At 40.4% G+C, this 25850-nt stretch overlaps 2 protein-coding genes across 5 annotated transcripts; both read left to right on the top strand.

Annotated features, from left to right (window-relative positions):
* Positions 1 to 1099: 1099 nt before the first annotated feature.
* kcnj10a (potassium inwardly rectifying channel subfamily J member 10a) lies at positions 1100 to 18374 on the top strand. 3 transcript variants are annotated; one of them, XM_027022483.3, is made up of 6 exons: positions 1100 to 1642; positions 8957 to 9316; positions 9613 to 9824; positions 10611 to 10742; positions 11177 to 11354; positions 16843 to 18374. In XM_027022483.3, the coding sequence occupies exons 2-6, from the start codon at positions 8959 to 8961 to the stop codon at positions 17250 to 17252; spliced, it is 1290 nt and encodes a 429-aa protein (XP_026878284.2). In that variant the 5' UTR covers positions 1100 to 1642; positions 8957 to 8958; the 3' UTR covers positions 17253 to 18374. The 3 variants fall into 3 exon arrangements, with proteins under 3 accessions (XP_026878284.2, XP_026878285.2, XP_081581525.1); XM_027022484.3 differs by having other exon boundaries at positions 1102 to 1642; positions 8991 to 9316; XM_081725399.1 differs by lacking the exon at positions 1100 to 1642 and adding an exon at positions 2877 to 3032.
* Positions 18375 to 18941: 567 nt separating this feature from the next.
* On the top strand, positions 18942 to 25466 carry si:ch1073-220m6.1 (uncharacterized). Of its 2 annotated transcripts, none has more exons than XM_081725408.1 (7): positions 18942 to 19201; positions 20286 to 20350; positions 20642 to 20932; positions 21398 to 21499; positions 21744 to 21886; positions 21987 to 22115; positions 23576 to 25466. In XM_081725408.1, exons 2-7 carry the CDS (start codon positions 20299 to 20301, stop codon positions 23726 to 23728), a joined length of 870 nt encoding a protein of 289 aa, XP_081581534.1. In that variant the 5' UTR covers positions 18942 to 19201; positions 20286 to 20298; the 3' UTR covers positions 23729 to 25466. The 2 variants fall into 2 exon arrangements, with proteins under 2 accessions (XP_081581534.1, XP_081581533.1); XM_081725407.1 differs by having other exon boundaries at positions 18945 to 19201; positions 21242 to 21499.
* Positions 25467 to 25850: the final 384 nt, after the last annotated feature.

Below are 25850 nucleotides of genomic sequence, written 5' to 3'. Positions count from 1 at the left end.
GACACGAGTGTCTTGTAGTTCGCCACCCAAGAACCGTGTTGTTGCACAGTCACTCGCACAGCAGACAGAATGGATTCCTATTCAAGTTTTGGAAGTTAAACGTCTAAAAAACGGCTAAAACGCTAATAATTAACTAATAGAAGATCATCGCATTCAGTTTTTTTTTGTGTTTTCATGCTACACCCTCACGCTAATATAATGTAAAGACGAAACAAACAAAGAAGCGAATAAAACTTAACGGCATAGTGACACTTCCGGGGCCCCGTACCAGGGGAAGGAGGGAACCTCGCGAACAACAGGTCCGGACGCTGCGCCGGTAACAACAGGCGGCCTGCCAGATGGGAGGGTACTGGACATGAATGCGCCTGTGAAAACGGGCCAACGCCGCGCAGACGTTATAGTATGAGAGTCCTCACGGAAACCCGTGTGTCTGTCCTCTTCCACGACTTTCCTTTATGGTATGCGTAAAGTACCCTTTAATCGAATGCGTCAAATTCTCGCCAACGGGGTGCATGGCATAATATCTCTAAAATATGTTTAAATGTTGGACAAAAAGAATTTGGCTTATACATTATAGGTTAAATGTATAAGAGATATTAAACCTTTTGGTTAAAGGGAAACATCTCCCATTGTGTTGTATATAGTTTCAGGCCTTATACTCTCAGTTTAAATGCAAAATTTACTCTGACATCATCATCATCATCATCATCTTATTATTATTATTATTATTATTATTATTATTATTATTATTATTATTATTATTATTGTTGTTGTTGTTGTTGTTGTTGTCTCCATTACTTGCTCATTGGAATGCAATAGAAAATTCCTTTAAAAATTTTAAGGGGATTTAAAGTTAAAAAAGTAAAAAGGGGACGGGTTCAGCATACGAGGTCGGCTTTACATCAGTGCATGCAGGGAATTTAAACAGTGGCGACTCACAATCATTGCATATCAACTTATCTAAATATACATGACATGTTTACGAAAGCTGCATAGTTGAGAAACTCAACAACGAGTCCATTTATAATGAATAGAGAGGAGGGAGAACGCGAGAGGACAGAGAAAATCCTGGGGGTGGAAGGAGGAGCAACGACAACGGAATTAATGAATTAAAAGGTGCTGAGATGCAGAACTCGAGCGGCCGAATACTCATTTTCATCTACGGTGGGAGGCAGAGTTAAAGCGAGAGGGAAAACAGTTTGCTTAGAACTTGTGACAAACTTTAACAAAAAGTTCTAGCACCTGAGGGAGGGGAGAGAGAGAGGACCGGACAGCCAATATCATTACATAATAAACCGATTACGTCCAAGCAGGACCGGTACCGACTGACACTCGACTCTAGGATGAGCAAATGATTAAACTTCTGTAAACTTTATTCGCAATATATTTATTTGGTACACAATTAGTAATTTGGTGAGGAAAAATGTAGATGGGGCGTCAAAGACTAAATCGAGAGATTGTTGACACCCGTGGTGTGGACATGTTGACATAGTTGTCAACAGTGCATTCCACTCTGAGCTTGTGAAAGGGGACTCTTATTGGTCTCAAGTTCCCCTCTGATGTTTCCTTGGTCTGAAAAATTGAAGTAGATTTTTGTCAAAATTACACATTCACAAAGCAAGAGTCAAGTTCTAATCACAAGGTAAGTGAAAAATAATAATAATTGTAATCAGTATACATATTGACTCAATACACGTAGCTATAGCAGTAAATTGTGATTGTTTCTGAGATCAAGTCATGTTTAATGACTCGGTTAATCTATAGCCTCTGAAGTGACTCTATGCTAACTTTAACTTTAGTTTTAATGAGTGCCATAACAATATTGGACACAAACAATTGATTGATGTTTTATGTATTAAACCCAAAGGCAAACAGGAAGCAGAGCTGTGCACATGTGGTATGTGATGCACTGTGCTGCTCAATTGAGATGTGAGGGGTGCCTCCTCGCAAACAGGTGCATTTGCACGTGGATTTCCAAATCGAGCCATATATGCTGTAAATATGATGTTGTTCTGCATTGCTTGGCTATAATTATATTATTAGTGTTATTAATGCAGACGATTTGTTCTAAAGAGTAGTGTTACAGGGATTTAAACCCTAGGCCTGTGATAGTGAAAAAAGTATTGCCGATGTTGTACATCAGTTGGATTCATATGCAATATTAGCAGGAGTGCATCACTGTAGAGATTTAATGGGAGTGATGGACCTGCGTTTATTTACATTTTTTAATTGAAGCTCTTCTTGTTTCTAAAGCAGCTTTTTCAAAAGTCCCCACCAAGACATTTCCATCCTCACAAAAATGCAATTCACATGAACTAATTAAACAGACAGATTGTAACTGCCCATCTGCTATGGGCATTTTTTTCTCAACTACATTTTATTTTATTCTTTTGTAACTCATTAAATAGACAAGCAAGAAGTTTAGTACCTCAGCTACTGTTTCCACACACAATTTTGTATATTTTAAAAACAAATATTTAGCAATTCAGCAAATAAGAAAGGATATTCTTATAATTTTTGACACTATTAAAAGTGCAGTTGCTAATATTTGCCATATGTTAAATGTAATGTAGAGCACAAATAAACCTACTAATGACTGTGTTTTCAAGGATATTCAGTTACTGTACAGTACAGCCAGTAAGACATTATAATATAGTTTTCAAATGCATCAAATGCTTTCAGATGCAAATCCAATTGACTCTTCTTGGCTCTATATGGAACTGGCAAAGTGAGTGAAAAAACTCAGATTCCTTGTATGGCTCTTTGTTAAATTAGGCTAATCTGGGTTCTTTTGAAATGTATAAACTTTGCCTTGATTATGTAGTAGTAATAAAACATGATGCTGTTTGCCTCTGCAACGAACTATCCAATGAAAGAAAGCATGTGCAGAGAACCATCCAATGAAAGAGAGCACGTGGAGAGAACTATCCAATGAAAGAGAGCATGTGGAGAGAACCATCCAATGAAAGAGAGCACGTGGAGAGAACCATCTAATAAGATAATGAAGGCTACTGCAGACACCACTGATATTTGTAAGTTAAACTGTTTCATAGAAAATTTTGCGGTGAGCTGAATTTACATAGAAATTACCTCATGAAATCTAAAAAAGTCAAAAGTGTTTGTTGTAGCACTTTGTTGTCAAAAGAACAAAATGACTTCAGTGTTAACAGTTTTCTTGCCTTTTGCACCAGAAAGGCTCATGGATGGTATTTCTTTCAGAAAGCGCAGAGGAAGGAGAGGTTGTCTAAAGGTTGTGTGGAGGCTGAGTGGAGGATGTGAGAAGGTTGATGGCAGTTTTTGTTGGGGTCAACAAGAATGAGAAGGGTGGTGGAATGCACAACTGTTGAATACTGATGAGCATGTTTTGCAACTGATCTGTTTTCAATCCATTTTTCAATATCCTTTGATCTCTTTTGCTTCTCTTTCTCCTTCTGTCTATTTCTCTCACACACACATGCATGCACATACACATATGCATACCACACACACACACACACACACACACACACACACTACTTAACTTCACAAATTCAGATACATCTTCTCTCTTTCTCTCTCTCTTTGCCACACACACACACACACACACACACACACACTACTTAACTTCACAAATTCAGATACATCTTCTCTCTTTCTCTCTCTCTTTGCCACACACACACACACACACACACACACACACACACACACACACACACACACACACACACACACACAGTGTCGTATTTGTCAATGGTGGCTTTTGTCCCTTTCATCTCCTTTCCAAACAAAGGATTCTTGTGCATACAGTTCAGAGGGCGAGGGATGGAGAGAGAGGTTGCGTTCGAAGAGAAAGTGAGTGAGAGTGAAAGTTTGAGAAAAAGAGAACAATTTGTAAACCTATAACAGAAGCTCCAAAGATCTTTCTCACAAAAACATTAAGTGTTGAGGTGTTGCTTGTGACACTTCCCCAAGATTGTATCATCATATGCCAAAGCGTACTTATGTGTGTATTATAAATGTGAGTGCCTGTTCAGTAACCGCATGTATGTGTTTGCATGTGGGTGTGAACTCGCCTGGGTTCAGAGGTCAGCAGTGAGTACACTCATCCTATCACACGTGGCTTTCTGAGATCTGCTGCCCCCTTCCCAGTGTTAGTATTCAGAGCACAGAGTGGCAGACAGATACCTATTCATATCCTCAGTGTGAGTTCAGCAGAGAGAGGGAGAGAGAAACTGTGTAATAGTGCTGGGGAGAGTGTAATTAAACAGGGAAGGGACAGAGAGAGAGAAAAGAGGAGAGAGCAGAAGACAGGAAGAGAGGGAGACGTGTATCGTAGATGTTTGTAAAATGAAAGCAGCAAAGAATGAGAGAAAAGGGAGAAAGAAGGAAGAAAGGAGAGCTTAAGGTCAGAAAGTGTCAGATCACTGTGGTCCTTGTTCTCCTCTCTTAGTTATTTCACTGGTTCCAGAAAGCAGAAGCTAAGTGTGGCGAAAGCTGAATGGGAGAGAGAGAGGGAGAAAGGCATAGACAGAGAGAGAGAGAGACATAGAGAGAGAGAGAGGGAGGGAGACACAGACAGAGAGAGGGAGGGAAAGAGAAACATAGAGAGAGAGGGAGTGAGACACAGACAGAGAGAGGGAGGGAAAGAGAGAAACAGAGAGAGGGAGCGAGAGACACCCAGACAGATAGAGGAAGAGAGACACAGACTGAGAGAGAGAGTCAGGGAGAGAGAGGAAGAGAGACACACACAGATAGAGGAAGAGAGACACAGAGAGAGGGAGAGAAAGAGAGACACACACAGAGAGAGAGGGAGAGAGACACAGACAGAGAGAGGGAGGGAAAGAGAGACACACAGAGAGAGGGAGGGAGTGAGACACACCCTGACAGATAGAGGAAGAGAGACACAGACAGAGAGAGGGAGGGAAAGAGAGAAACAGAGAGAGGGAGCGAGAGACACCCAGACAGATAGAGGAAGAGAGACACAGACTGAGAGAGAGAGTCAGAGAGAGAGAGGAAGAGAGACACAGACAGATAGAGGAAGAGAGACACAGAGAGAGGGAGGGAAAGAGAGACACACACAGAGAGAGAGGGAGAGAGACACAGACAGAGAGAGGGAGGGAAAGAGAGACACAGAGAGAGGGAGGGAGTGAGACACACCCTGACAGATAGAGGAAGAGAGACACAGACAGAGAGAGGGAGGGAAAGAGAGACACAGAGAGAGAGAGAGAGAGAGAGAGAGAGAGAGAGAGAGGGAGCGAGAGACACCCAGACAGATAGAGGAAGAGAGACACAGACAGAGAGAGAGAGTCAGAGAGAGAGAGCAAGAGAAACACAGAGAGAGAGAGAGAGGGAGGGAAAGAGAGACACAGAGAGAGAGAGATATTACATTTCTTAAATTTGAATTTGAGTGTTGGGTACTTCCCCCAATTCTAGACTTATGGATTTATAATTCCAGTTTTTAAGACTGGAGATAAATTTGACACTATCAATTACAGAGGCATTTGTATTAACAGTAATCTGAAGAGGAATCTGTGCAGTATCTTTAAATTTCAGAATTTTAAAACTGGAATCAAAGTCAAATTGGATTTTTACCAAACTACAGCACCACTGATCATATTTGCATGCTATACATCCTAACTGAAAAATATGTTACCCATCATAAAACAAAATATTTGCATGCTTCAGTGATTTTAAAACACTTTTGCTTCTATTTGGCCCAATAGAAATTTGCTTCTAAGATGACTTGAAAAGTGGTCCTTGAAAAGGACCAAAACAATGTATACAGAAAATACAGAAAATAAACATGGCTTAAAAATTGTCAATAAGCGAACAGATTTCCTTCCTCAGGAGCACAGAGTGAGACAGGGCTGCTCCTTAAATTTGACTGTTTACATTTACATAAACGAACTGGCAAAAATGGTAGCAGGTCTACAATTCCTGGCCACACTCTGCACAACTGAGAGATCAAATTCCTGCTCTATGGGGACAATCTAGCTCTCCTGTCTCCCATTGAAGAGGGTCTACAGCAGAACCTGGACCTGCTGGAGCAGTACTACCAGATCTGGGCCCTGGACCTGCTGGAGCAGACCTGGACCCAGGCAGTGAACTTAAACAACACAAAGGTTATTATATTTCAAAAGTATCCAGATCTGAGGGACCAGAACGCACATTTATATTACAAACTGTTATGAACTGAATCAGCCAATAATTATTTAGGTATCAGTTCCTTCAGGAATAGAATGAACTCAGAGAAAAAACAAGGAATAAAAAGTATTTTAATCAATTATTGATCTCATTGCCCTGTATGGCAGTGAAGTGTGGTTTTCACCACTCAACTGAGTTCTTGCATGTTGAGTTTTGTAAACAAATACTAAACGTTCAAAGAAACAACACAACCACTGCATGTGGGTCAGAATTAGACCAATATTCATTAATTATAAAGTTACAGAAAAGGGCTATAAAGTTATGGAAGCATTTAAAAAAACAGTGACCCTCACTCATACCATTACAAAGCTCTTTAATACCAAGAGTTGAGCAAAGAAAACTGTCCCCTCACTCAGCTGGTCCTGAGCTACACTTTCTCACACTCACTTATTGTGAATCTCAATCAAAATCACAAAATAAAATGAAATGATATCTAGTTCTAAAAAGACAGGGTACCTGTCCCTGGTGACCACCTTGATGAACTTTGGTGAAGTACAAACTCAGTGAGCACTGCCTGGCTATAGAGACAATCAGACATATACTGGCTGCGAAAAGAACAAAGACTTTGCAACAATGGGATGAAAATAAAACCAATGCAGAGCTGAATTTTCTGCATTTCAGAATACTCAGTTTGAGGAGATTTGTGAAGAATTCTTTCTAAAACATTAATGCTAAATGTCCCAGATTTAACAGCCTCTCAGCTATGCAGAAATGACCGCAGCTGCTCTGGGAGCACAAGGAGTGCTATAGATTAGCAGCACAATACGTCCTCATCTGCCACCGTAAAATGGACAGTGAGTGAGACAATGTCAGGACACACACACACGCACACACACACGCGCACGCGCACACACACACACACACACACACACACACACACACACACACACACACACACACACACACACATGGCAGTGGTAGCTCAATATTTAAGATACTAGACTTGTAATTGGAAGGCCAAGTTGCCACTTTTGGGCTCCTGAGCAAGGCCCTTAACTCTCAATTGCTCAAATTGTACTCAGTCATAATTTTAAGTTGCTTTGGATAAAAGTGTCAGATAAATGTAAACTACATACTTTAAACACAAACATGCTACTTTATTTATTACTGACATTTTTCTCCCACTGAGTTTAATCTTATTTTCTTTTTCACAAGGTATATAATGTTCAGTTTCTTGTTGCATTATTGTTTAATACTCCTAAACTCTGTAAGCCAAGCTTTTGGCAATATAAGCAAACCATTATTTGTTAATGGCAATGAAGCACCTTGAATTGAATTGGAGAGAGAGAGAGAGAGAGAGAGAGAGAGAGAGAGAGAGAGAGAGAGAGAGAGAGTAATGCATGGTCTTAAAGGAAGGGATTCACGTTTTCAAGTGATCTCCAGTCAGCTTGGACTCAGGTGCTCCCTCTCTATCTAGCCCAGCTGTGAGGCCATGGCCTCACTGTTCCTGCTCACTGCTCTAGACCTAATGTGTACAGGCTTCTCTTACACTGAAACTTTATAAGCTGTGCTAAAGCTAGTGGATGGAGGCGCTCTGTCGCGGGTCTGTAAATGTAGGGAACCGTGTATCTGGGACAGGCTGAATGTAAAGATGGAGGTCCCTCATGAGGCCAGTCACTGGAGAAGTAGCCTCTCAGGCACTATGAGCAAAGATCCATGTAGCATAAAATGAGACTATAGGCACAGAAAGCTTAGCATGTCCTTTCAGCTTAAAATGCTTTGCAGAAGCACATTGAAAGAGTTGGCAGAAGGAAGAGAGGAAATTAGGAGAGGGAGAAGAGAAGGAAGAGGAGAAAGAGAAGAGGAGAGGCAGAGGAGATCTGCAAGTTGGTGCATATATACATTTTTTCATCCCAGATCCATCCATCCACAAAGTTCTTTAAGCTCGGACTGTTTCCCAGTCTCCCTCTTTCTCAGTCTCTGTCCAATTCACTCCTTCTCTCTGTGTTTGCATGCTGAATAATCTGCCCCTTGTCCACCCACCCAGCTCTGCAACACGTGAGTAGACCCCTGCTAAAAGAGAGCTGGAAGGGTCAGAGACCAGCTGCCTCTTTCGTCTCAGTCAGACGTGCTTTCCGTGCCAGCACAGCTGAGCTATCTGAATGGAACACTCCAGACAAGGGCCCCGCCCGGCTTGGACCTGGGCCCCAGAACCATCTCTCTGGACCTGGGCACCTTTGGCATCTACAAGCCTCAAAGGGAAAGTCTGCTCTTACCTGCCCCAGATAACATCAGCCGTGCCCACACCAGATTCCCCTTTTGTGACACTGGGAGATACTATCTCACAAGCAGTCTGCTGCTAAGAGTACTTAATGTGTAGTCCTTTAGAGGGGAAGTGATTAGTGCCGTATGGTTGTTTAAAGGGCGCCACTTTGTCCCAGATGCTATCATATCACCCCTGCAGGGGTGATGAGTTTCTCACAGTCCAGACAGACAGCTGTGGCTCTTCACTGCTTCTGCTTTGCTCTGTCTAGTGTGCGCTCCTGCACTCTGCTTCTTTTTTTGTATTAGGACGAGGGGAACTGTAACTGGCACCTTGCGTAGCTTTTAACAAATCCTGTTTTGAACAGGAAGCCTTAGAGAGAAGTTCTGCCAGTGTATGATAGACATTGTTGGTGTAGAAATGCTGTTGGTGGTCTAGAATCAGTTGGGACGCATATGGAAAGTGGATTTTAAATCCTAGTAATGTTGGGTGCATTTTAATTCTTGGTGCGGTCATTTGAGCATTATAAATGCTTTACAAAGATTTACCTGTTAGAGTTTCTCTTTACAGCCATGACTTCAGCAACTCCCCCCTCCTCCCGTAGCTCCTCCCCCCAGAAGGTGTGCCACTCCCAGACACAAACAGATGTTCTAAAACCGCTGCTGGGAGGAGGGGGTGGGGCTACAACGGGGGGTGGTCCTGCAATGTTGAGGAGAAGGCGGCGTGTGCTTTCCAAGGATGGGCGGAGCAACGTGCGCATCGAACACGTCAGCGGCTGGGGTGCTCTCTACCTGCGTGACCTGTGGACGACCTTTCTGGATATGCAGTGGCGCTACAAGCTCTTCCTGTTCTCAGCCACCTTTGCAGGCACCTGGTTCATATTCGGTGTGCTGTGGTACCTGGTGGCACTGGTACATGGAGACCTACTGGGTGAGCAGATGACACCGGGGGTGGCACCTACAAGATGAATGGCAGGGAGAGCTCTAGTGAACATGTTGGCTTTTCCCTGTGCTTAAACATTGCATATATGATATATCATCTTTAGGTGTCCAGGAAAGTAGTTTGTGCGCTGTAAAACAATAAAGCATCCCCCCAAAATTAAAACCTGCACAACATTGATCATTTTGGTTCAAATGATCATGAATAAAAGTTTCAGAAGCTCCACAAAGTTGAATAATTTGAAAGATCACCTACTTCTGTGTCCTTTACGTCCTACCGTCTTGTAGAGTTTGACCCACCCTCCAACCACACCCCCTGCGTGATGCAGGTCCACACACTGACGGCCGCCTTCCTCTTCTCACTGGAGTCGCAGACTACAATTGGCTATGGCTTCCGTTGCATCACTGAGGAGTGTCCAGTCGCCATCATCCTCCTCATTGTGCAGCTGGTCATCACCATGGTGATGGAGATCTTTATTACAGGGACGTTCCTCGCTAAGGTAAAGAAAAAAACTGTTTATATACCATTAAACACATTATAAGTCAACTGAGAGCTAAAATTGTGAGTATACCATCAAGCATCTTTGGTATGATGCCTATGCAGTATATTTTCTGTGATTTTGATTTTGGCTTTTATGCTAAAATATCTATGCCGTAATTGGGATTTTGTGGTTTTGTATGTATATTATCTATGCACGGGTTGTAGACCTATCTATAATGTGTATGCTATATATACATCATTCTGTGCCTATAGTGTCATTCTGTGTCATTAATGATTTGGTGATGTACTGGTGACTCTGTGCCTATATTGTCATTAATATGTATAGGTCATGCTTAGTCTCTTTTGTCAATAGGTAAATTTATGCTTATGTGTCTACAGTGTTTATGCTGTGTTTAGGTCATTCTGTGTCTATAGTCACTGCACTATATATAGGTCATTCTGAGTCTATATATTCTGTGCTATATACGAGTCATTCTGTGTACATTATCAATACAATGGCCTATTTATTAGATTCTGTGCCAGAGGTTTCACTGCCATGTGTATTATTTCTATGTTGTGTATAAATTATTCTGTGTTTGTAGTCTCTGTAATGTGTACAGGTCATTCTGGACATGTTGTCTCTGTAATGTGTATAGTTCATTTTGTGTCTATAGTCTCTGCAAAGTGTATAGTTCATTTTGTGTCTATAGTCTCTGTAATATGTATAGTTCCTTCTGGGTCTATGGTCTCTGTAATGTGTATAGTTCATTGTGAGCCTATGGTCTCTGTGCTCTGGTGTATGCAGGTGGCTCGGCCAAAGAAGCGAGGTGGGACTGTAAAGTTCAGTCAGCATGCTGTCGTGGCCAATCACGAAGGCCATCCTTGTCTCATGATCCGTGTAGCCAACATGCGAAAGAGCCTTCTTTTAGGCTGTCAGGTAAATGTCGGTGTCTTTGTGATTGGATGTGTTGGTTGATATAAGTATTAGTCTTGAACTATTCAAATGTATTAAGTTGCTAATTAATACTCAACTTTTTCTAATGTGCTTCTCTATTGATGTTTTTGTGTTTTTATCCTACTGAAATCTGGATGATTTATTAGTTTTATTTTCTTTTTGCTGTTCATAGATAGCTGATAATTATGGAAATAAAAAATGTCTTAAATAGAAAGGATTTCTTGTATGATGAAAAGTTGATAGAAAATGATAATATGGAGTCTCACAAGTTTCAAGGGCATGAAATACATGGTTTTATGTGTACTGGGTATTAATGGGTTTATGTGTAGAGTGGTATTAAGTGATTTTGATGTGGTGAGTGGGTGTGAACTGCATGTGGCTTACACCTCAACTTAGTCTTTCCATGTGTTGCCCAGGTAACAGGTAAGCTGCTACAGACGTCACTGACCAAAGAGGGTGAGACAGTACGTCTGGACCAGAGAAACGTGTCTTTCCAGGTGGACACGTCCAGCGACAGCCCCTTCCTCATCCTCCCCCTCACCTTCTATCACATCATCGACAACAGCAGCCCCCTCCGGGCCTGGGCCGCTAAGGGTAGGTAGGACCAGCTTCCTATTTAGAATAAGAACATTTCTGTTCTGAGACCCTATCACAACAATGATACTCCAAACACCCATTCCAAAGTACATGATAGTGATCTGCCAGGAGAGATCAGCAGCACGGAACGCTCTAGGCCAAGGAGAACAGGGCTGGATGCAAGCCCTGCACAGAGTCGCTCTGAGGACAGGGCTGTGTGACTGGGGAAACGTGACCGGTAGTGTGGGGAGAGGTGCTCTGTTACAATGTCAGAGCAGAGGACCAGAGATCAGGTTGGAAGTGTTTTGGCTTTTTGGGGATAGACTACTACTGCCTTTCCACTGACATTTTATGCCTGGGCCAGAATCAAGCACAGCTGAGCTATGAAGGGCCCATAGGAATCAGATCACATTGCTGCCTGACTGTTAATACTAACTCAGAACAGTTTCTGTCTTTGATTGAACATATCAGACCTGAGCAAAGAACAACAGCTTTAGCACAAGGTATCTATGCATGCATCTATAGCAGTGTTTTCTTCATGCATTTGCTTTGCAGAGGATAGAAGGTAATAACTGACATTATAGATATGAAACACTGGTATGCTCTTTAACTATAGAACACTGATATGCTCTATAGCTATAAAACACTAATATACTCTATACTTAGAAAACACCAGTATACTCTATACATTGGAAATGCCAGTATACTCTATAGCTATAAAACACTACTCACACAACTCAGTTGTTTTGGATTAGAATTGGAGATACTGGACTCTTCATTTGTAAACAGATGCATGAGCATTCCTTTGCAAACACCAATTCCCATAACAGAAAACTATGAGACAGCAGCAAATGATCTCATTTCAGACAGACTCTCTATCTATCTATCTATCTATCTATCTATCTATCTATCTATCTATCTATCTATCTATCTATCTATCTATCTATCTATCTATCTATCTATCTATCTATCTATCTATCTATCTATCTATCTAATGAGGAGCAGCTGTGCGGTGCAGGTGCACTGCAGTGGACAGGACAGTCAGTGATACATAATGTAATGCCAGTGGTAATGTGATGAGTGTGAGGTGGTCTAGCGAACAACAGGCTAAAAAAGATGCGGAGGCCAGTGTAGCTCGGCCATGGTCACCTCTGTTTCCAAACAGTGGAAAAGTCCAGAACTGAGGCCAGTGCTGGGGTGAGTCAGCAGAGCTGAGGCCCCAGGCTCCAGGCCCCGGGCCCTTTTAGCTGCACCTGTGAGGAGACAAACTGGGAAGCTGGGGGTAGTCTGTGGCCCAGGGCTGCACAACCAAACACACCACACCAATGGGTGTAGCAAGGAACAGCTCACTGCCAAGCTGTAATTTACTGCTGGATGTAACTACTTATTTTACTGCTGGATTCATAACTGGAATTCAAGATTTGTGTGTCACAAAGTTCTTAATATGTGCTGTTAACATTTTGTGTTTGCAAGCACTGCTATTGAGATGTTCAAGCATGTATCCTGGGGTGCATTTATTTCCAGCAGATATCTTTAATAAATGTGAGTGAGAATTATTTGAGGAGAGGGCATAGAATAGAGCTTGAATGTGTGAAGAGCGATTTGATCTGAGGTTAGAGAGCAAAGGGATGTTAGCACCCAAAAAAAAAGAGCTTTTTGCAAAGGGCTGGTCTTCTGTGTAAGGAACAATGTTAACTTGATTTGAAGATATCGAAAGACAGAATTTGGTATCATGACTGGGTGATTGGGACATTTTTTATTCTTCTCACACAATTACTGTTACACAATGGGGTTTATGTGTTTGTGAAGGCTTAGGACGCAACTGTGGCCATGAAAGGTTCGGTGTTTATGTGAGTATGGGCTCTCTATAATGGGAGAGGGTTTGGGAATTGGCACACATGTATAAATCACTCAGCACTCTATCCATCCCTCTCTCTCCATCCCTCTGTCTCATCCCCTGTCCTTTATTCCTGCTCCCTGCCTCTATCCTTCACTCCCTGCCTCTGTCCTTCAATCCCTGCCTCTATCCTTCACTCCCTGTCTCTGTCCTTCACTCCCTGCCTCTATCCTTCACTCCCTGTCTCTGTCCTTCACTCCCTGTCTCTGTCCTTCACTCCCTGTCTCTGTCCTTCACTCCCTGCCTCTATCCTTCACTCCCTGTCTCTGTCCTTCACTCCCTGTCTCTGTCCTTCACTCCCTGCCTCTGTCCTTCACTCCCTGCCTCTATCCTTCACTCCCTGTCTCTGTCCTTCAATCCCTGCCTCTGTCCTTCACTCCCTGCCTCTGTCCTTTACTCCATCTCCCTCTCTGTCCATTACTCCCTCGCTCTCTGTCCTTTACTCTCTCCCTTCACTCCATCTCATCATCTGTTCTTCACTCCATCACTGTCTGACCTTTACTCCCTCTCCCTGTCTCTGTTCCTCTCTTCTAGTTCCTCTCCCTCGCTGTCCCTCTTCCTTCCTGTCTGCGTGTCTTATTCTCATTCTTTTTCTGTTTCTGTGTTTGGTGTGTGTGTGTGTGTGTGAACATTAGAGTGTTTCATTAAGGGTATAAGGCAGCTCAGTCTGCTGACATGCTGGTGGTGGATCTGGTTACTGAAGTATGGCTTCAGCAACAGGCAGGGGCCATTCCAACCCCTTCCTCTACCCTGCTCACCATTTACTACTCACCACTTCAGCTCAGTTAAATTCAGTGTCGTTTTACTGTGCAGTCCTTTCTATCAATCTATAGTCCAATCTATCAGTTGACCAATCAACCAATGTATCGATCAATTAGTCACTCAAAATCAATAGCGTACATGCCATCTGTGTCCCTTCCCCTGTGTCCCTTCTTAATTGAGACACACATAGAGACATTCATGTTGCTAAGACACACAGAGACACACCTTCTCTTTACCTCTCTCCCAGAGAGAAAACCACACATGCTTTCACAAAAACAAGCACACACACACACACTCACTCTCTCATGCTGTCTTGCTCCTTCCTTTTCTCTGTTTCACTCTGTTGTACCATGCTTTAAAATCAACTTCATGCATTTGCTTCTACTGCGAGTGGCAGCAGCATTTCCATTCTGGCTGACTGTGTATGTGTGATGGGGCCACATATAAGTGCATGTGTGTGTAGCCATGATCTCTTTTTAAACTTTGGTTTTGTGTGTCTTTATTTGTATTAGCCTGTGAACGTGTGGTTAGGTGTTTGCATATATCACTGTGTGTGTGTGTGTGTGTGTGTGTGTGTGTGTGTGTGTGTGTGTGCATGTGTGTGCATGTCTACTTTTAGCCATGACCTTTTCTGGGTGCAGTCTTCTCTTGGAACTGTTTCATGTGGGTAATGCTGCACTTCACTTTTAAGCACTATGACGTATTTTTATTTGTTTTAATTCTTAATTTATTCTTTTACTTTATATCTTTATATTTTTAATCTTTCATTTTTTTTAATTGAACTTTATTTTAATAAATTGAATTTGTATTTTTTGGCAGAGACATTATCAAGGTGATAGACTTCAGGGTATAATAAGCTTTATTATTCTTCTGTGAAGAACTTTGAATAGCCGCTGTGTATGAAAAGTGCTATAAACGTGCCTTGCCTTGCTTTGCTTTGGCTGACATCTACTCTGGTGAGAGCATACATTCTGGGTAAGCTCCTTCTGCCTGTCAATTTTTGGCTACTTGTTTTCACTACAAATGGCCACTAGGTGATGCCAAAGACGCTATTTCTGTGTTTATTCTGTTAGGTGTGTGTTTGTGTGTGTGTTTTTATTAATTCACAGCAGCATATTTCATAATTTTCATTATCTGTTTGATCTGTTGAGACACACATAGAGACATTCATGTTGCTAAGACACACAGAGACACACCTTCTCTTTACCTCTCTCCCATAGAGAAAACCACACATGCTTTCAACTTCATGCATTTGCTTCTACTGCGAGTGGCAGCAGCATTTCCATTCTGGCTGACTGTGTATTTTGGTTTTGGTTCCTTTTGATTGCGCCAATATCAGCTGTTTCTTAACAACTCTGCATGTTTCCAGTTGTCCTTCCTAAGGGTATAGACATGGTGGACAAATGATTTTCAAGAAACAATGGTACAAACCATCATTAGAATGTTTTTCATTAAAATGTTGTTTTTCTCATTTCTAATTTCTGGTTATTTGTTCAAGAATGGTATGAATGCAACTTCCTGTGTGTGTGTGTGTGTATGTGTGTGTGTGTGTGTGTGCACATATTTTTTTTATTTGTATTAGCCTGTGAATGTGTGGTTAGGTGTTTGCATGTATCACTGCGTGCGTATGTGTGTGTGTGTGTGTGTGTGTGTGTGTGTGTGTGTGTGTGCATGTGTGTGCATGTCTACTTTTAGCCATGATCTTTCTTGAAATAATTATTTATTCGTCCAAGCCTGTGACTGTGTGTATATATTCATCTGCGCTCTCTGTATAAAAGTGTGTGGGTGTGTGGTAGAAAAGGACCAGCTTTACTGCTGAATGCAACATTATTTTTGCTACAGGAGCGAGCAGCTGAGGTTTGGTAACTCAGCTGCATACTGCCATCACTGAACAGCATCCTCTGTTACATGTGTTCATCCTCATCTACTCACCATAAGATCATGCTGTCCTTACTCTACTAGATATGATTTGAGTACTGGTTTAAATAATACACTGTTGTCTATGAATGCGAGCAATAGGATGTGGGTAGTGGTAGCTCAGTGGTTGAGGTAATAGACTTGTACTTGGAAGGTTATCAGTTCAAGCCCCATCACTGTTTTTTTTGTTAAATAGGTACTCTTTTGGTTGAATGAGGGACTTATGAAACACTATTTTTCCCTCATGGAAAATAAAAATAGATCTGCGTAGGATTGTTTTTACAGATGAAAAAGGCCACATCTAGTATGTTGATGCAGGTGTGTTTGTGCATGTGTGTGTGCGTGCGTTTGAGTGAATAGTATATTTATAATGAGGAAGTGCAAGTTTCTTTCATGGCGAACTTACAGAGCTACTGTAATACGGTTATACACAACCACTGTTTATTGCTGTAAATACACCACCACTGTGTGTTGAGCTTCCAACCCATAGGTTTGGTTAGTATTGTGTAGTGGAAGATATCTGCTTTACCCATTGCAGTGAAACACCACATTCCTTCACAAGTAGTGTGTACTTTCCCACATGTTCGGGCTTTTTTGTGTTTTCCCTGCACACACCTGATAAGTCAAGAAGTCCTTTATAATGGCCCAAATTGCTGAGTCATCTGGTGGTTTGCAAGAAAATCCAATGTGCTGTGCAATGGTCCCACAAGACTCTGGGCTTAGCCAACATAGTGTTTAGCAAGGGATTTTATGCAAACGATCAGCTCAGACTGATGAACTAAAAATGAATGTGGTGCTTTTTGAAAGAAACATTCCAGTCAGGAGGTATGGTACCTGGTATGTCACTGGTGTTTTACTGGTATGTTACTGGTATTTCAGCGTGTGAGTGCATTAGTTGAGTAATGACTCTTGGCTTCGTTTCTCCCCCAGGCGGGGGCTGGACAGACCCTGAACTGGCTGATTTTGAGCTGCTGGTGATAATGAGTGCCACGGTTGAGCCCACCTCAGCTACTTGTCAGGTGCGCACCTCCTACTTGCCTGATGAGATCCTGTGGGGCTACGAGTTTCCTCCTGTCGTCTCGCTCTCCCCATCAGGCAAATATGTTGCAGACTTCGCCTTCTTCGACAAGGTGGCCAAGACCAAGACACCCCCCCTTTTTAAACAAGCCTCACCTGCCAGCCCCCACTCACCCTCTCTCCAAGGCAACGTAGGTGGAGAAGGTAGAAGTGTCATGGCGGACAAGACAACACTGGAAGAAAGCTACCAAGAGGGGAGGGGGCGGGACAGGGGGCGGATCCAGGATAGCAGCCCCCACAGTGTTCGCATTAGTAATGTGTAAGGAAAGAGTGGGTGGAGCTAGAGACAGGAATTAGTAAACACAGCAGTGAGACTGCAGACATATTTTTGTTAAGTATGACAACCATTTAGGCACAGAGAGCTAAACATAAAATGGAAAAAGACAGAAAGGGGACACAGGAGAAATATATACTAATACTAAACTACTAAAACAACAGGAATCAAAGGGTTTCATTGTAGATCAGCTGCTTGAGGAGTGAGATTAAAGATGAATATATGTACACACACATAGTAGCGCACACACACATACACTGGGCCTGCCTAGCAGGAAAGATTGTATCATCACATTGCAACAGAAAAACATAGTGCCATCAGCTAAAAAGGAAAACAACGCAAAAGGATGAACACCTGTACAGCTATGTCATAGAAAATAGCTTTCATTTTCTGTATGTTATTCTCTATTTTATTCTAAAGCATAAAATAACAAACCACTGTTATGAGGGTAAGAATAGATCAGAGGAATTAGAGCTATTGTTAGCAACTGTCTTTGCTTTCCTTATTGATGGACTGAACTGAAATGATATGACATGTATATATTTTTACTTAACTGTGCCAGTTGAGTACTCATTTGAGTACAGTTCTAGTTTTTTAATGTCTAGAGTATTTAGTCACTGGAACTTATTGATGAGGTATGTTATTAGTACTAAAAGCACTTTAACTCAGTGAGAGCTCTTTCTGTGCATTGGTTTGAAAGGAGATTAAGTTTTGGTGTAGAGCTCTTCTCTCAATGTCTGTGGGCAGCCATGCCCTTGTGTCTCTGTGGCATTTAAGCCTATGACTTGAAGAAACGTAGGCTGGCAAAAAGCATTTTTTCAACATAAAATTTCATAAATATAGGAAATACATTTCTGAACTTTAATAGACACTATTGCATATCAACAGGATATAAATGAACTCTTATTTTTATTGTTGTTGCCTTTGTTGTTGTATGAGGCTTTAATTATTGTTTAATAAGCAAATAAAAGTGATGTGTCCTTGTCTATCAGAAAGAAGCTTACTGGACTTTCATGCCCAGTAGGTCTCAGTTTTAAAAAGCCCAGTGTTCAGCACCTTAACTGCTAATGACTTTAAATGACTGCTTTTAATAAATTATCACTTCTGAAGAGGTTACAGCGTGTATCTGTGGTGAACAAAGTGTGTGATGTAGACTTAACACAGTATGTACAGTCAGTGTAGTCCTAGATAAGGTTTTACCTGTTTTGGTAGTGTCTTGTTGATATAATACTACTGATAGACCTTAAACGCAGGCATGGAAATCACTAATTTAACCTTAAGTCCTGATTTAACCTTAAAAATTTTAAATGTCTTTTAAGTTCCTACATCCACAAAAGGTATCTGCAAGAAGTAAAGTTAGTCAACAATTCAAATTTCCCATATACAACCCCAATTCCAAAAAGATGAGAAAACATACAAAATGGTAATAAAGTGCAAAAGTGACTTGTGAACTCTATTCACCATGTGCTATATTGAAAACACTACATACAAAACAATACATGATTTGATGTTTTGCTTTGTGAATGACATTTTTTGTTGTTGTTATTGTTGAAAATCTACACTCATTTAAAATTGGATGGCTGCATCACACTGTAGTTGAGTGTTTCTCATTCTCATAACATTACTTTATTCTTTTTTAATAACACACATTAAGCTTTTGGGCATGGACTATTCCAGTTCATGAAGTTTAGAAAGTGGAATAATATGTCTGTGCATACTATAAAAATGACAAGAAATCATACTTTACAGGATACCACACATTAAACCATACTTCACTGGTTTCTTGCACTCAGCAAGTTCAACAGAATTTGCATGTTTGCTGAAACATTACAGGAAATGTATTGCTTTCTCGGAAGCCTTCAGAAAGACAGACAAGAGTGAAAGGAAGCCTGAATTTTCTAATACCTCTGCCATACTTTAAGAGCAAGTCAAAGAAAGGTAAATCTCCATGTTTAAGTCTTACCATTGTTTCTCATGATATGTCATGATTTATTGTACTGTAGCTTTGTGTATATAAACAAGGATTTGCAGATGTATTGGTTTAAACTCTGATCTGATAAAACACTGACAACACTGTTCTCCAAATGACAGAAAGGTAAAGAGAATTTTGGTTATTTGGATCTTGCATGACAGGTCAGCTTTTGTATCTTGGTGATAAAAATGTGACGTAACTGTTTTTTTTTTTAAACTTGAGTGTGAAGTAGCTTAAAGAGGCAGGCAACAGTTCAACCTCTGAATTAGACACGAAATATGTTCACATCTTGTCCTTCTCTCACTCAGCAAACACATGGTACAGTTGGTCAAGTGTAGGCTGGTGAGTCATAGATTTTACTGTAATGTTTCTCCCTGAATGAGGGGAAAAAAACCTCAATTCCTTTCTGAGGTACAGGGATGAATTGATGACAGAATAAGAAGGGCATATATGACTAACTAATACTGACAGTGTTTTGGAAAACCTCAGTCAGGGTATTTACTTACTCATATATACTATGAGATGAGATAAGACCATTACTAGAATTTGTTTAATATCACAGGCACTATCACAAAACAACTTTTATAGAAATCCAGGTCCAGACAAATAAATGTATGTTGTAATGTTGGGTTCACTGGCAGAGACAATTATAGCCAGAAATTTGAAACAGAACCATGATCAAAGAATCGAACTTGGTGGAAAGTGTGATTGGACTCATGTAGTCATGTAGTTATCTTGCAACAACAAGTTGATTTAACAACATGTTTTATCTATAATGGTGCTTCTCCTAATTTGTGTTTGTGCACATATGTGTATGTGTGTGTGTGTGTGTCTTATAGTGGGAATAATGTGTTATCACTCTTGAAACATGAAAAAGTCCCTTTGATTATGTTTTGCAAAAGCTCTAGATGGAAATATGTCTCTTCTTCTCTCTTTCGCTTGTCACTTGTTTTTTCCTGCCTTCTTACCCACAAATCTCTGTAGAGCTGCAGGTGTACACTATGAGCATATGCTGATGCAGTTTAAATGTTTGATTTCTCAACCTTACAGCTTTCCTCTAGTGATGAGAAGCCCACTCTGCATCTTCACCTTTATCATCATGAGCTTCATAGCAGGTTTGTAACTTATTATTACAGTAATGTATTAATGTCACTAGATGATCATCTGTCCATCATACTCACAGTGTGAAGGCTCTAATGATACCCAACATGAATTACAATATGTTAAGAATGTCTGTTGCTCTATGTATTATTGGTGATTTTAAAAACTTTTAGAGCACAAATTCACATTGGCTAATTGATGGGTTCAGAAGCTCAAACAAATGCAGTCCATCTCATTCTGAAAAGTCTCAGTGCAATGCAGCTTTAGTGTGCCACAGAACATGACCATTTCTGTTCTGTCCTCAGACTGTGCAGAGCAGAGTCCTATGGTTCTATATGAAATGAAAGGAAAAACAGTCCATCTCTCACTGGGTGAACAGCTTAACATGACCCAACTCAAGTGGAGGAAAAAAGAAGAACTAATTGCTACTCTAGAAAACCAAAAGACAGAGATTAAGGTTCGGAACAAATATGGTTTAGAAGTCTCTAACGGATCCTTGACAATTAAAAATGTGACAGAGGAAGACAGTGGACTTTACAAAGCCCAACATGGACAATGGGAAACAAATGTCATCCAATACCATCTGAAAGTACAGGGTAAGCTTCACAAAAGATGTGTAAAAAATATTACTCTATATATATATATATATATATATATATACATACATACATACAGAAATGTATACAGATAGATAGACATTTAAAATAGAAGTAAAGTACACAGATTTTTCAAAGAAACAATGTTTCGGACAGAGGTCCTTCATCAGCTGTGTGCAATATATATATATATATATATATATATATATATATATATATATATATATATATATATATATATATAGAGAGAGAGAGAGAGAGAGAGAGACAGAGAGAACTTTTCTCATATTTGGTCTGCACTTGTCCCAGAGGCTGTCTCTGATCCAATTATTAACACCGGCCTCCTCCAGTTGAACTCATCTGCCGATGTTTGCCGTGTGTTGATAAACTGTTCAGCTGATGGAGACACAGTGATGTATGACTGTGATCTCCAAAACTGCCCTGGGACAAATTTCTCACTGTCAGGGGTCAACATTACCATTGCTGTAACCAGCAATGGAATTGTGGAATGTGAAGCCATCAACCATGTGAGCAAAAAGAAGACATCAACACCCATGGATATCACATGTAAGTGAACATTGATTTAGACAACTCTTACTGCAGGAAAATAGACCAGTTTAATATAAAAAAAAGAAAGAAAAAAAATTATATTTATATTTATATCTGTCTTTGTTGTCTCAAAAAGGAACATTAAATAAACTCTAGACAACAATTCTAGATAACAATTACCATCTTGCATTAGACAATTACCATCTACCATTACCTACATTTTCCTTAAATAAATGTGTGTCTTTTCTTTGGCATATCATAGGTGCCAAAATGAACACTGCAATCCCCGATAGAACACCTGATTTCATTTTGGTTTGGATACCTGTGTTGGCTTGCCTGATGATGGTTTGTCTACTGGGGGTCTTCTTTCTGATCAAAGGTTACTATTCCAAAAAGAAATCACAGGTAAATACATGGCTTTCTATCTCAGTGCAAGCATGTAAGTGAACCTACATACCCCAGTGCAAAAGTGTTCATTGGCTACATTGTTTTTTCCTGTGTGCAGGTTGAGAACATCCATTCAGACAGGGAGATAAACACGGTGTATACTGTAGTGCACAAACGACGGACTCCAACGGAGAACCCTGCTGCAAACTGCCCACCACTCACAGTCTATGACGTTCCCTCAAAATATGTAAGATGATGAGGCTTTTCTTCTGAAAACTAGAGTGACTTTTTCTTCTTCTTTTCTGCATACACAATATAGCACTTGCTCAGTAGACTGTATATAAGGCTTACAAATTTCTAAACAAACTGTGATCTGTATACATCTTATGTAGACATGACAATACCATTTTTCTATAAGACTATTGTGATTTCATTCATATGTTCTTTATTATTGGCCAATTGGCCAAAAGGGGACACAGATGAAATAGGGGCATTTTTAGTTGGCTAGAGAGATTACTTATAATCATACATAGCAAAATTTATCATACTATTTTAATTTTTCAGGCAATTTTCAGGCAAAAAACCCCTAACAAATCTCCCCTTTAAAAGAACAGGAAACATACAGTTTTCATGCCTTTGTGTTTTATGTGCCTTCAGAACAAATTTTAAAAAACAGCATCTCTTTTATTCTTCAGAACTAATATCTCCTCTGGTATGCACATGTATTAGGTGCTACAGTTATGCAAATAAATGACACAAAGTCCCACCTCCATATCAACACTGAAATATGACTTCCCTCCTACGTTCACGGAACACTGTGAGGATGGAACTCACCCACTGCATCAGGACCATAAAATATGCATTTGACAAAGTCTGTTTGGTTCATTTGACATTTAAAAAAAATCGTGAAATGACATGTCTTCCATTTATTACATTGTTGATACAATTGATACCCGTTTACATAGATGTGAGATAAAAAGTTTAATAAGTATAAATATCTATCAAGCTGGCAAAATATGGTTGATCATGTGACTTGCATTAAGCTAATAACACTCACAATACACATAGGCTATGCACACTACAAAAACATAAGCAAAATAATTGAACCAAACCTAGACAACATCCCTCATGCCAGAGGCATGTGTTAAAGGAAAATTTAGGTATTTGTGAGTATTGTTGTTTGTGTCACAGCAAAAGAAATTATAATGATCCATGAAGTTTTGACATGGCTTCATTGAGGGCTTCAAAAGCTTGTGCAGGCCATATGGATTAGAGAAAGGTTTGATGTCATGTCTAAAAGAAAGCAGAGGCCTGAGGTTACTCTGCATCAGTCTGATGACATTGAACCTACAATGTTTGGCGATAACTCTTGCTATGGTCTGCTGTGCAACCTGCTGTTGCTCATTTCCTGAATTCACCCATCTGCAATGCTAGGAGCATTTGAGTTAAAACTGCTAGGAGAGCACTATTTCCCAGACCCAGATTAAGTCTAACCTTAGAGTACAATGTCCAGTGAGAATTCACTGATGGTGCTGCAGGTTAGGCTGAGACTAGGCCTAAGTCATGTGTGGAAACCTGGGCCTTTGAGATAGGGCCTTAGCGATAGAAGCACAGATGATTGTAATGTCCAAAATAGAATATGTATGCTAAAATAAAATATATTATGTACATTTGAAAGAAACTAAAGACTTTATTCCTTTTTTTCAGGTCAAGGCTTTTCAAAGTACCAATGAGCAAATGCAGACAGACAATCGGGAGCACTCTCTGGAGGAACAAACCAGTACTGCAAACACTGAAGTACAAGAGAAAGCAGAAGATAAACATCTTACAGTTTACTGGACACTGGGACAGAAATTATAACCATGAAACAATACCATCATGGTTACATAGTGCTGAATAAGCATTTCTGAACTTTGAACAGTTTATATCTCCAAAAGCAATAGCACACACGACTAAGAAACAAAGAAACAATGCTTATTATACATAATTCAATTCAATTAAATTTTATTTATATTTTAACAGCTGAGATTGTCTCAAAGCAGCTTTGTAGAATCCAGTACTAGAGGGACATAACAGACTGTTAAGTATGCGTAGAGGGTGTGTGTCGTATTGCCAGCAAGGATATGCCCTGGTGCTGAAGGGAAGCCCTTCATGCACTAAAGTCATGACATCTGGAGAGACAGAAGGACTGGACTAGAAATAGCATACTGCAGTCATGCACTACCAGCCAATCAGACAACAGGTCCAGAATGGCTCAAGAGATACATGGAAGTTGTTGCTTGGTGTGCAGAGATGCATTAAGTATGCATTTATCTAACCAAATGCCTAACAGCTAGGTTTAAAGAATGAAAGTATATCTCAGTCTCACATATTTCCAGAGATTATTGCATAGCTGAGGGGCTTCATAGGAGAAGGCTCTGTTCCCAGCTGTAGTTTTCTAATAGTTCCTGGAACTATTAGAATTGTAGCATTTGCAGTAGATCTGCACAATATGATTGCCTAGGGACTTAGGGACAATATCATTTCAAGCTTTATATATTTTGAAGTTAAAACAGTTGAAACATGTAACTAGTAACCAGTGCAGTGTCAACAGAATATGGTATTTGGATTGTAGACAGTACTTTAGCTGCTGCACTCTGGAGCTTGCAGTAGGCTAACCTTAAGATGATAAACATATGAACTTCCATTTGCATATAATTTTTTGTTTATACTGTATAATGTACATATTATCTATCTATCTATCTATCTATCTATCTATCTATCTATCTATCTATCTATCTATCTATCTATCTATCTATCTATCTGATAAAAATGATGTAAAATGTAATTAATTTCCCTTTTTAACTTTTTTTAAAAAAATAAATAAAAATTACTGCACATTGTGGCATCCCATGCGCTATGGATGGTAGAGTTTGAGCACATGCACGGGAGCAGAGAGAGAGAAGGGGAACAGTGAGTGATACCACAGCTCCCATGGTACACCACTGTTCTTCTCTTTTTGTAGGGTTTGTGGTGCTTGTTTTTTTTTTTTTTTGTCATTGTCTTGCTAAGTGAATTAATTGAAGCATTCGTCAGGCCAGAGTAGTTTTGTTAGACATATTTTAGTTTTAAAAGACTGCAGTTATAACAAACCATTAAAAATGACATCCATATACAATGAGACATGGCTATTTAATCTTACCTGAAAGTATGAATTTTGAGTTAACAGCATTACTAATTGTTAGATACTGGAGCCTTTCTGTCTTCAGGCACCCAATGCGAAGTCTCTGCCTATCAGCCATGACATGGCAGCTTGACTGCGAGCTGGTCCCCGAGGTCATCCGCTCCCTGTTCTTGTCTCCTTTACCCCTCCCTTTCTCTCTCTCTCTCCCTGTCTCTCTTTAAGCACAGGAGTGGCTCATGGTGGGCACAGGAACAGCTCGTGGCTCGTTCATGCAGAGAACATCTAATCTTTACTAACTTTGTCTCTTTCCTTTCTACATAGACCCTTAGAACATGCCTCACTTTTCCCCATCATCCTCTATATTTAGATGGTAGATATAGGACACATATATACTCTGTGCTTTCCTCAATAAACTGGAACTCTCTGGATTCGCTACCTTGGTGTCAGTGTCTCTTGACTTCCCCGGATCCGGCTACAGAGGACAGTGGGCATAGGGTAACTTGGAGAAGATCGAACCTGAAGGACTGGTCACTTTGAACCAATTTCTAACACTAATTATTTATTTAACATGATGGAATGTTTCCTCAGAAACAACACAACAGTGGGGGATATTGGGAAGTTGGATACTGCTGCCAAAATTCAGTAAATTCCAGCATGAAGTGAAGTGACAGTGGATAGGCACCAACCTGCTGTGGGTGGGTACCAAGTGCTGTGCTTCCCCAGACATTCCCAATGGGGCTAACCACCTGTGAGCCACTGTGTGTTGCCTAGGCACCTACCATGGATTGAGTAAAACTGGACACAATTTGAAAGCTCTTA

This window comes from Electrophorus electricus, chromosome 13 (assembly GCF_041902795.1).
Source record: "Electrophorus electricus isolate QZ-2024a chromosome 13, ASM4190279v1, whole genome shotgun sequence".
NCBI classification, from domain to species: Eukaryota; Metazoa; Chordata; class Actinopteri; order Gymnotiformes; family Gymnotidae; genus Electrophorus; species Electrophorus electricus.
The sequence above is the reverse complement of the archived record's forward strand: the minus strand, read 5'-3'. Positions and strand labels throughout refer to the sequence as shown.